This window comes from Myzus persicae, unplaced genomic scaffold (genome assembly GCF_001856785.1).
Source record: "Myzus persicae strain clone G006 unplaced genomic scaffold, MPER_G0061.0, whole genome shotgun sequence".
NCBI classification, from domain to species: domain Eukaryota; kingdom Metazoa; phylum Arthropoda; class Insecta; order Hemiptera; family Aphididae; genus Myzus; species Myzus persicae.
Window position 1 is genome coordinate 81,521 of NW_019102298.1, and position 12,742 is coordinate 94,262.

Sequence of the window (12,742 nt, forward strand, 5' to 3'; positions counted from 1 at the left end):
TACTATTATATTTTACCAAATAATCGCACATACGCATAAAAAGCATAATATATTAATTATCAATAGTAACTAGGTACGGAGCAATTTATCAGTTGGGATTTTTCAATATAATTTACGTTAGTATTGCAGTATCTTAAGTATCAATTGGTTGATTTCTAATTTTGACACGTGGCGATAACTCTTTAAATGAAATCGTATAGGTTACAACTTGTATTGCACTAGCAGGTGTATAATTAATTATAAATTAGCGGGAAAGAAACATTAGACAATAGTGTATAGTATAGATAAGGAATGTTTGTCTAGGGTTTTATATCGACTGTGGTCGACCCTATAGCATTTATCTGTCAGGATGGTGTATGGTAGTATACGTAGGCTACTGATACATTTTTCATACTTGTTTATGTCGGTTGTATTTTTGGCGGGCAACTATACCGGCGGAGGTTAGGGAGAAGTGTGCAGTGGAGCGATTCCCGCGGGGGCACTAAACCGACGTCGGGCCAAGCGTGGAACGAGTGAGTGAGAGAAGGAGAGAGAGCAGTATTCGCCCCGAAATTGCTTGTTTATTTATTCAGTGGCTTTGCCTCCTGACTAGCTTGTTGGCCTGACTATATTTAATTAAACTAACGCCTCCGGGGGTCTGGACTTGTAAACTTTAGACACGGTGCATATATGTGTGCGGAAGTAAGACAAAGAAAGTGTGATAGTAAGGGACACATAATGAGACAGAACGATAGAGTGCGAGCAGCGGTAGAAAGCGAGAACAGTAAGTTGGAGGTAGAAATGGAAGAGCCTTTTAGCGCCGATAAAATATTTATAAATCTTCTTGACGAATAATTATTACGCATAGCGCACATCTTCCATTTTATGATGGAGACTGGAAACTAAAACCAATTCGCTTTGTTTAGTTGAAGTTTAGGAATCACTAGGTGAATTTATGTATTTTGAATTGACGTTGACAACACCACTAGCATGACGTCAAATCGTGAAAATACAATTAAATAAAAAAAACAATTACTTACTTCGACTTTTCATAATTATTTTGTGATCAAGCAATTCAACTATCCTGGTATAAGAAATAAATTTGCTTTTAAAGTGAACATTTTTTAATATTTCTATACAAATCACATTATGAATCTCAGATGTTAATGGTATGCTGATACAATTACATTTATATTATTTAGTTGTAAAATATATTCAAAGTTTCTTTTAATTTTGGATAAAATTAACTTTCAATAATGGTTCAAATTTCATTAAAAATGTAATTAAATTCAAAACAATTAATTTTTTTTTAATCAGATGATATTAACTTTTATGGAATATAGTTCAAACTACATTGGACACAACTTACTACATGCACCAGAATACAAAATAGTTTTTTGGTTTTTACTAAAATGTATTTAGTGTAAAACAATTATATATTAAATGAATCCACTAATGAAGATATAAATTCTACAAAGAAAAAAACCAAATTGCCATTCAATATATTATATTATTATAGTAAAATATAAACTAGATACTATAATTAAGTTACATACATTGTATTTTAATTTTTTTAAAAAATAAACACATTTAGAGATTTAAAAGATAAGTTACATTTTTATAAGTTATAACTAAGTACACTACTACGACTATTAGAATATTTTATAAGCTCGGTAAACACTGCCTAAAGATATATCAAGCAGCACGTTAAACATTTATCTGGCATTCACCTAATTCTCAAAGACATATGTAGGGACACTCGTTATAAAAAAGTAATACTACTTAATTGTATTTTATATTAATAATATTTTACTTTCAAAAGTCGTGCAATGGTACAAATAATTTATTTTATTTTATGAAGAACATTTTGCTACACCGCAAAACAATCATGTTTAAATCTTAGTAAATGCAAACGTTTACGTATCACAATGTTTCTAAATTCATTTTATGTTCACATTAAATAAAATAAAATATTTTTATTTTTATCTTTATTTCGCTATATGGTGTTAAAATATAATATAAATATATTATATAGGATACAGTTCAAATATAACTGCAATCGTTATATACATATTATATATTAGAGTTTGTACGAAATGCACTGACCTATAGTCATAACATACGAAACACAAGAAAAATTTACATAAATGAATATTTTGATCCAGTTCTATAAACAAAAAGAAGGTAAAACATGTTATAATAGGGAATACATTTTTTTTTTGTAGTCAACTTAAAAAAAAAATAGGTATTGAAGTTTGTTGAATAAATATAATATATATATAGTGCACGGGTCGATAATAATTGTCGAGTACAAGGAACAAAAACTTGTTAAAGCTATACTTACTATAATGTAAAATCGAAAAAAATAATAATATCAGAACGCACTAAGTATCCAGTACCAACGTAAATAAAGCGGGTACGTATATATTCAGTACGTATATCAAACATCCAAGTCCATCATCCGATTAGTAACAAATCCACGAATCGTTGACTCAGAATATAAATCATATTGTTAGTTTGTTTCAGTCTTAGGAAATGTTTTTTCCATTAAACACATGTCGTATGTCATTATTTTTCAGATGTCGACGCGAATAATGTTCATAAATAATATTGCTTATATCATATTTAAATGGAAAGCGTAATTCAACGTGGCATAGGTACTAATTATTTATTTATTATCCTACTGTTCTGTTTAATGCAATTAAGACATTCGTTTGATGTTTTGATGCAAATGTCCAAAAACTTAATTTCATGTCTGATTATTAGGTTTAGGGATTTTTTTTTTTGGATTACAACTGTAACGAAAGATTTATGTGAAAAGATAATCCTTGGCCGTTTACCTTCACTTAGAAGCACAGTTTTAAAGCGCCGGTGGTTAAGCTTTGGGTAATTGGTTAAAACATGTATATTTACAAACCCCATGACCCCGCATTCACGAAGTATGCGATTGCAGTTGAACATAAAATAAGGAAAAAAACAACAATAACAAGCACGTAATTTATAATGCAATATAATTTTAAAATATTGTCTAATAATACTAACGAGCTATATTGTATTTTTAAATTTATATTAGTATTTTATTTAGTTACATCAACATGATATTGATCTTTTTATTTAAATGACTATCTGTATTTTTTTTTTTAAATAAATTAAACCGTGAATTATTTTTGCTATCATTTTAATTAAACTATTTAAATACGTATTGACTTAATTTAAATGAAATTTAACATACCAAACACAACTATTTACATATCGAATGAATCTTTCAGTTTATATTTTAGCTTGAAGACTTAAAATTATGTTGTCTCATCGTTCAATATAATGTATAGTATTTTCGAGTTTTTGAAATATGTATGGAGTTTTCAGGGAAACAAATTTTCTACCATTTAATTTTGAACACAATCGACTGTAAACAATATTTAAGAGCGCATGAATTTTTAAAAAGATTAATCATATACTTATTTTGACGTCATATCGATTTTTAACTTTTTTCATGACCATAAAGCTAAGTTAATATTTAATACAAATCTCTTAAAATAATAGTTCATAATTCTTTAGAAACACAATTTGATGCATTATGGTTATCATTTTTTCTTATCAAATAAGAACATTAAGTGTACAATATTTAATAATGGTATTTTCTGTTAAAAAAAAAAGTAAAAGTATAATATTAAAATATGGTGTGTTATTGATTTTTGCGCCGCCGCAGCGTAAGCGTGTAAAAATCCTCGTGAATGAAAAAATAAATAAATAAGATTTTTAAATCTATACGTGGCCTTTCCTGGAAGACGGTTCAATTTGTCCAGCTAACGAAAACATATGTATTCAAGCCCGAGTCCGGTACGTGACCACACAAGTGAGGTTGATATGGGGTAACGTCGAACTCTGTTGTAAGACCACATCCGGATACGTTGCATGCCTGTACATGATCCAAATACAGATCATATACATGGTAGATGCATACACGATACGTGCCATCCCAATACATTTAGTTTTGAATTGGAAATTTTACGTTTTTGAGACTTTTTAAAAAACAAAATTTATTCAAAGAATTGTACTGAACTATAGAATATAATTATTCAATAATTTATGACATCGACGGGATTTACACAAAATCAATATGTCTTATTTGTTTTTTTACACTTGTCGCTTGTATAATTTTTTCCAAACTACCTATATATCATTTAGAAATGTTTTGTAAAACACATTTAATTTGTATAACATTTCGCCCTGTCGTTCCTAGAACTAGAACTTCACAACATTCAAAAAATCACAATAGATAAATAATGAAATGATAAAAGCACAACAAACACGAGTGTGACCGTGTGTGTACTGTGAACAACAATTAGCTGTATAGACAATATAAAAAGGACGAGTACAAATTATTTTTAAATGTTTCAACTGGAACTAAAAGTTGATTCTACCGTAACTCGTTGAGTATACTTAAACATAAAAAATAATTACAGATACAAGAGCAAAGGACATGAAAATTAAGTTTAACCAGCGTAAATGGAATATAAATAAAGCCAATAATTACACCCTTGTTTACGGACAAATAAATGTAATTAACTTTCATTTACCTATCCTAAGACTACATGCCTTTAGATTATGTGATATTTTTATTATTTAGGATTATGTGACGAGGATATTAGACCCTTGAATGTATATAGATAGTAAAATTAGGAAAGTGTTGATGAACGTATTCAATCAGTGAGTCTTGATAGAATATAAATAAGTCAAACACTTTACATATCTATCTACCTACCTACCTTACTAACTTACACTTGAGATCCAATTTTCTTAACATAGACATAATATATTTCTCAAAAATTGTGATTTATACGTTTGAAGATAAAAATAATTATTGTAATAACTATACATTTTATTATTCACTATAATTTTAAAAATTAACTAATACATGGAATATACAGCAAATTCATTATATTTTGGGTTTTATTTTAACTATTTTATTTAAAATCTAGGCTTGATATTTTCCTAATTTTTTGTTATATTATTATGTACTTTGCTGTCGTTACAAATGTAATTCAAATAAAAAAATGTGTATCTATAAAAACAATAATACGATAGCCATGGTATCTATTTTGAAATTATAACAGCACTACACATTTTGTATAGTTTAGTTGAATTATTTAACAAGTCTATTAATAAATCAGATACTTAAAATAGTAAAAAGAACAATTACATAATTACTCCTGGATAAAATTACAATGATTTTCAATGTTTTAATGCGTTTCTTGTGTGACTTCGCTTGCATTGCAAGCAATAACCAATTGCTATTAAGCTTGAATATTATGTTTTCTCAGTGGATAAAGTACCAAATCGTTGCACATTATATGCATGCATGATGATAATAATTGCCCTAAATTATCGCCAATAGTTGTTTGGCTGAATTAAAATCATTTAACTAGAAATCATTTTTATATTTTAATAGTCATTCTTACTATGACAGATTTATTACGTGCACCGTTTGATTTAATAATTAAATTAAAGTATAATCTCCATAAAAAAAAATATATATTTATTTTAATAAAATATAGCATAATTGCAATTTATACCCAACAATAGGTAATTTTTTTAAATGCCTGAAAATAGAAAATAAAAACTATCTGATCGATTATACAATTTTTGAAATAGTTGGAGTAGTGCGATTTATGGAATTTATTTTTGATATTTAAATAATAGGTTTTTCCTTGCAGTGGAGAAAATATCTTTATATTTTAAAGATATTTTGGAAATAACGGTCTGTGCGATGTATGTTAGATGTGATTAACTATTGAGAAGGCTGACGTCGACAGGCATGTGGGTTAAAAATTATTACTATGTGCCATAATACCTATGACATGTATCGTGCCTATAGCTGTAAATATTGTTCGTCCGTACAAGTCCGATCGGTCAACTACAACTGTTTTTCATAATTTTGCTTTCAATTCATAAATGTACAAATATCCCTCTGTAAAAATGTGTCCAATATCAGCCATTTAGAGAGTTTATACTAGTAATCCCAAAATATGTTTGAATTTATCATGGGTTTATAGGTAGAGTAGCGATTAAAAACATGACTTGATGATCGAATTCTGTATAATTATTAATTCATATCATTGGTAGGTACATCAGAATAAAACCCGTATCTTAAATATTTATTTATAAATTGTAGTAAAAAATTAACTTGATAATTCTGCTATACTTATTATAGTATAGCAGTATCATAATAATAATTATTTATTATTGTTTTAACTGTTTTAAGACGTATTTTATAAAATACTAGAATATCCGGCCACGTTTTGTACTCGTTTTGCCTATTTAATACGCCGTGTTATAAAAATGTAATTAAGCAACAAAGCAACTGACATCATAGTTGCAAGTGACATGGCCAGATTGTTAATAATTGTTAATTAATCCTATTTTTTTTTATATTTTTAAGAATACCTAAGGCACAACGATAATTTCAAAATATTAAATATTCGCATTCAATCTGTGTTGATTTTCCAAGAAATGGATAGGTTTTATTTATATTGAATATTATTGTAATTCAGTAGATTAATATTTTATCGAACCATATCTTACATTTTTGGCTATCTCTTATTTAATTAAAACCCCTTTGAAATAATTACCATTCCATTATTACAATAAAACTCAATAACTAGAACTTTTTTATGTTCCCCTTGAATTTGGACATGATGAAAGTTAACTGTATTTTGAAATATGATTAAAGTACATTTGTTGTTTGCACAGCTTATCAAATAAAACCAAGAGCTAACCGAAATGTTGTATCATTTTATATATAAAATTATGCCACCGTTCAAATAATTTATTATACCCTATTGCTTTACTCATTTACTTGGATCATAAAGGAAAAGAGATTTCATTAGAAAAATGTAAACATTGATTTTGGATTTTACAGTTTAAAAAAATATAATCGTTTCAAAGTTATAAAAAAAAAAATCTCTTGCAATTTTAGTTTTGGACAGATCGGGAAACCACCAAAAGTTTCGTTTACCCAATTATTTATTTCCAGTTTATTATAACTCCCGAAATTTTGAGACCCGCTTATTAGACAGTATAAACTATTATTATATGAATTTCAACCGTTTTGTAAGGTTTTCTGTGGAATTTATAACATTTTCTAATTTTCTAATGTTTGTAACTTAGCTTTTAATATTTTAATAAATTATAAATAACTTAATTTCGTATATTATTTAGATAATTAAGTAGAAATTTCTTAGTGCCTTAAACCTAGAACTAAAGATTTGTTGGCACAACATTTTTGTGTATAATGTGTTAGGAACTGAATGAAGATCAGTTAATGAAATATTGTCTTTATATTATTATCCTTGATATTATGCAATATACTTCAATTTGTATTTTAATAACTAAATATGCACTCATTTATTTTAAAAGTTTTTTCGCCATAATACCAATAGACCGTATCAAAATAAATATTTGACGTTTTGTTTCCAACACTTATGTAGGATACAAAATATATATTATATATAATAGTCTGATAGTCATTTATATTCTTAATATATACCTAGACTTTTGATTGGTCAATATACAGGTATATAATATACACGTAGGTAACCCAAAATTGTCGGCCGTAAATCTTTTGAAAATACATTTCACTGGAATGATTTATGAAGTACTTTCCCCTATATAATAATACTACCACTACTAATAATAATAATATGTACGTGGCATCTTACCTTGTACGTGCCGAGATTGTTGACTACACATGGAAGGGATGCGTCTCTCCCAAGCGACACTGTAACATTTGGTATAGGCTCTGCGAAATTCGGATCGTCCGTCAATACTGTAAAACAAATTTACTCATAATTTAACGAATGTAGGCATTAATAATTTTAAGAAACTTTGTTTATGACTAAAAATATAGTGTATATAGGTTTAAAAGATGGTTTTGGTTTTAAAATGTTACCTAATGCAACACTGATAATAGAATTCATATTATGATTTACTAAATTTGATTTTCTACTAATACGCATAAGTAATTATTTAGAATTTGTGAAAATACGTATCGTATTGAAATAAAAGTACAAGACACCAAATAATGTTTTGTTAAATAAAATTGAATTGAAGTTGTTATCAATTTAAAATATACGAATACACAGCATCCCAATAAAACATATCATACGAAATTATTTAAAATTGATGTATATAAGATATTATACTTTTAATATTATAAATATATTTTATACAAAATATTTGTTAACAAATGTATACAATTAATAATAAACGTAATCCAGAGACCAGATGCTAAATTAGTTATCGAACTGTTATGATAAGTCACTCAGTCACGTGACACTTGTAATTGCTCATTATACATTATATTATATTTGTTATAATATTATAATGCATACATTAATTTTTATCTGATTTTTGATACATTAATTACATGAAATTTAATAATGGTTTTAAATACCAATTTAATAAATAATATAATAACATTGTTTCATAGATATTTATATATACAATGTGAACACATTTTGTTTTTGCAACGAAAAATGAATTCGTTTTTTATTTTATTTAAAGATCGCATTTTAAAATTTTTATTTTATTTCTGTCTATACATTAAATGTATTTTTTGTATTCACAATTTTTGTATTTTTATTTTTTCAAAAGGAGCTGAATCAGTTAAAATGTAGTATTAAAAATATGTTTTGCCTCAATACAAAGAATACGATTAATGTAGTTACATTTTTATCGTTGCACGCATATGTGCAAGGTACACAAAGCTCTCCCCCATCCCCAAAATAAATGTATGTACTATCAAGCGTCGTGTTCAGAATTTATCGAGGACATTACCATCTTGGTTTCATACATAAATAATAATCCAAGTGAATATAGACTATACAGTCAGTTGAATATTTATATTATAGGCGATGATATGACGCAAATGATGTATGTTTTTACAAATAATCACTGTGGCGTTTACCAATATATTATTTTAGTTCACAGTTCAATTATTATTACTCGTAGCCTCACAATAACACTACCCGACCGGACGAAAAATGAACCGAAAAGCGACTGAAAAGTAAAATACTTTTTCCTCGTTCGACGTCCCGGGGCTTTTATATGCGACGAGAATGGTTTTCATCATTCAACTCGTTCACGGAGACTCTCCTCCGCGTCGCTTTGAAACGAGACGTGGCTGGTACGCGAAACGCGGCTGCGGAAAGATATATAGGTGCCCATAGAATTTATACATATTATTATGCATACATACGAACGCACACGCACACCCACACACACACACACACACACGCACACACGCACACACGCACGCATTGTAATACGAAATATATACGAATTCGTATGTGCACATATTATTATTATATAGACCGGTGCACTCGTGTCCGCGTGCGCGTGTGCGTTCGTATATATAACGTATACGGCGTATTATATTATAGTGTTGTCTGAAAACAATTTAATCTCTCCTCCACTACTTTTATTATTCGTGCGTGAAGTGGCCGAAAATTTGATATACCCCGAGTTTTTTGGGCGGCGGAGAGATCAAGAGCGCGCAGGGGCGGTGGGGTGCATCCGACGACAAAAGGACGCGGGACAATTCACCTTTATCCCGGTCTCCCGTTTCAGCCGGGCGCGCAGAAACGTCGTCAAAAGCAGCCGGTCCACACACCGCCCGCCGCCCGACTAGCCCCGTTCCAGCTTGCAGTGACAACTCTGAGCTCGCATTAATCATACGCGCGCGTTTATCGTCGTTGTTGATATATATATATTGAATCGGCGAATTTCCCGGTCTTTATTACGCGAACGAGTAATTGCCGGCGCGTTTGTCTGGTCGCATCCAGAGCCCGTCGAACCGTCGCATCGGAGAGCGGTCGTTTTATACAACGTCGTTTCGATGATTTTCGGTGCGGATATAATATATACGAGACGAACCGGAGCCGAGCGGTCTGATAAGAGTCTGCGATTAAATCCAATCTAAAGGCGACGGTATAACCGACAAACTGCAGGGCACCGGCACCGGCGGGTGTCCTTAATGGTCGTTTACTTTTCGTTGTAAATTAAGTGTTAACAAAACGGTGACATAATATAATATTATTGTTATTAATAATATACTGTTACTATGATACACTCTTAATGATTACGAGTAACCACTATGACGAATGGTTAATTAGATGTATGTAATATTCAATGTAATATATAGCTGGTATTATCATCACTGATGATGATTACAAATAACTCATGTAGGTATCTAGCAATTGCCTTATTTTATCGACGTACATACAGCCTGTGTGTAGAAACAAATTTTTTTTTTCAAACATCCCCCCCCCCCCCAATTGATGGAATTTGATTAAAAATACGGGAAAATAAACTAAAAAAGGAAAATATGCCCTAAAAATGCACAAGAATGACATAAACAATTAAAAATGTCAAAAAAATGCAAAATAAAAATTGTATAAATGGATTCATAGTTACATAATTCAAATTATGTACTTACAAAACTACGTTTCGCAATCACCAAAAAAAATATATGCACTTTCTTACAAATATAGTATCATATCTTAATGTGATATCATCACAGATGTAATAGTTTTTTTTAGTACTCGCATCTCATTCACCCCCGGCCTATGTCGTAGTTCAAAACTTTTGATTGGTTGATTTTGTGCTGTGTTATATAATATATATATTTATGATTGACAGTCAATACGAAGTGGAGAACTAAGATAACGATGTGGAGTAAACAGCGGAAGATGAGCAGCAAAAAACTTTGGTGACACCTATCTATTTTGTCATGCCTAGTGTGTTATGAATATACTCATATAACTCGTAGGTATAAAAATAATTCAAAATTGAAGTGATATAATTTAAATATTTTATCTGGATGAACAATTATTACAAAAAAGTAACATTTTTCAAAAATTATATTCTGAAAGGTTATTTTTTTTTTTAGTAACTGTTAGAGACATCAACCACAAGGTTATTAGCCGGCGTTACATTTTTTTTACATTGGAAAAAGAAAGAATTTACATTAAATTAATTTGCACTAAATTGCTTAATTATTACTAAATATATTTATAAATTATTAAAAAGGTTATTTTAATTATTGTAAATGAAAAACACAACAATATAACATAAAGACGATGAGGGAAACTTTTTAAATTTGAATTGTTAATTACATATTAATTATATATAACATCTATATTGTATATTATATATACAACAATTAAAACAAATTAAAACTTTTATTTAATATACAAAACAGTTAATTGTTCAAAAACATATTAGCATGTATAGTTGTTTACAATATTATTTAGAACAAAATTATTGTAACTTGCCCTTTGTAATAAAGATGTAAATTATATAGAAGACAAGAACAGAACACCATTAAGAGTCTAATATATAGAACACCACTCAATGAATAAATAAATGCAATTCACTTGCAGTTAAAAACATGTACTCATTTATTAAAATTAATAGAAATGGTATTTATATAAAATAAAAAGGTAGGTAGGTACCTAACAATATTATGCAAAATCAAGTAATTTTATTTAAGTCCATTTTGTTTTTTATTTGTTATCTAATTGCTTCTATTGACTCAAAAGTCGAGATTGTATGAAAAAGAGCATATTGAAATCAAGAAAAATGTAATTTATATGAAAAGAAATAATAAATATTAAGTACGATTACATAACTCATGTTTGTGCATACAATTCAATATCTATATTTCTATTTTTTTTTTGGTTATATTCTATTAATAGTTCAAGATTTGATTTTCAGTGGAAAGTCATACAAAAGTATTGAAATGTACACAACCATACATTATAGTTATTTTGGTACTTAATTATGCTGAAAGTATTATGTTTGTTTTAGCGAAATAAACTGAACTCTCAACGCCAGACAATACACCATAAAACGTTTATGTGAATATTATATTCTTTGTGATCGACTTTTGAGACCTTCGCAAACACTAAACATATACAGAATATTATGGTATTTACATTAGCATGAGCCATTAAAAAGTTGAAATCACAAAATGAGTCGTAGAGAAATAATTATTTGTTTCTAATTATTCGCATCCCTCATGAAATTTCAGAAAACCATTCTGTAAAATAGGTACGTTCATTTATTATGATAAATATTGATATTAAAAAACAATTAATTGGTTTATATTGTACCTTCCTAGTTCAAAGAAAAAATTCATATTCATATTGCATCATGCATAGGATTTATTATAGTTGTATGTTATATTATTATATTTCTTTCAAATAAAAACAAATTACTGTACAGTTGTAGTTACAACCGCAGTGTTAAAATTATAATACAATTCTGAAACGATAACCGGTTTAAATTTAGGTGGTCGATATTTAGGGTAGGTACACTAATCCCATCTGGGAGGTCCGGAAAATGCAATTTACACGAAACGCAAAATTCGTACGCTGGACAATGAAAGTAAAATAAGAAAAACCTACCATAGTACAGTCACTAGTTGTACTAGGAACAAGTAGAAAACTATTGTTCATTAAACGCACTGCATCTGGAAATAATGGAAAATTCTCCGAAAAAGAAAATAAACAGTCACCGATTTACTTGTAGTGACTAGTGGTTATGGTGTTCGTATACCGAGTGATTCTTTTAACAGCAAACACAATTATTGACCCCGAAGAGAATAAACAGTTTTTATAAAAATAAGTTTTTAACAATGATACTCTTCAAATGTATGAGCACGTGTATTATTATCCTGAGCAGAATAATAATTTTCTGA

At 28.9% G+C, this 12,742-nt stretch overlaps 1 protein-coding gene across 2 annotated transcripts in view; it reads right to left on the reverse strand.

The window, feature by feature from the left end:
* The window catches only part of LOC111031765 (lachesin-like), a 124,088-nt gene that overhangs the window by 60,428 nt on the left and 50,918 nt on the right, over positions 1–12,742 (reverse strand). For both annotated transcript variants that reach the window (XM_022311849.1, XM_022311848.1), the window contains exon 2: positions 7,701–7,807. In XM_022311849.1, the coding sequence (XP_022167541.1) occupies positions 7,701–7,807 (107 nt within the window). The remainder of the gene's footprint in view (positions 1–7,700; positions 7,808–12,742) is intronic.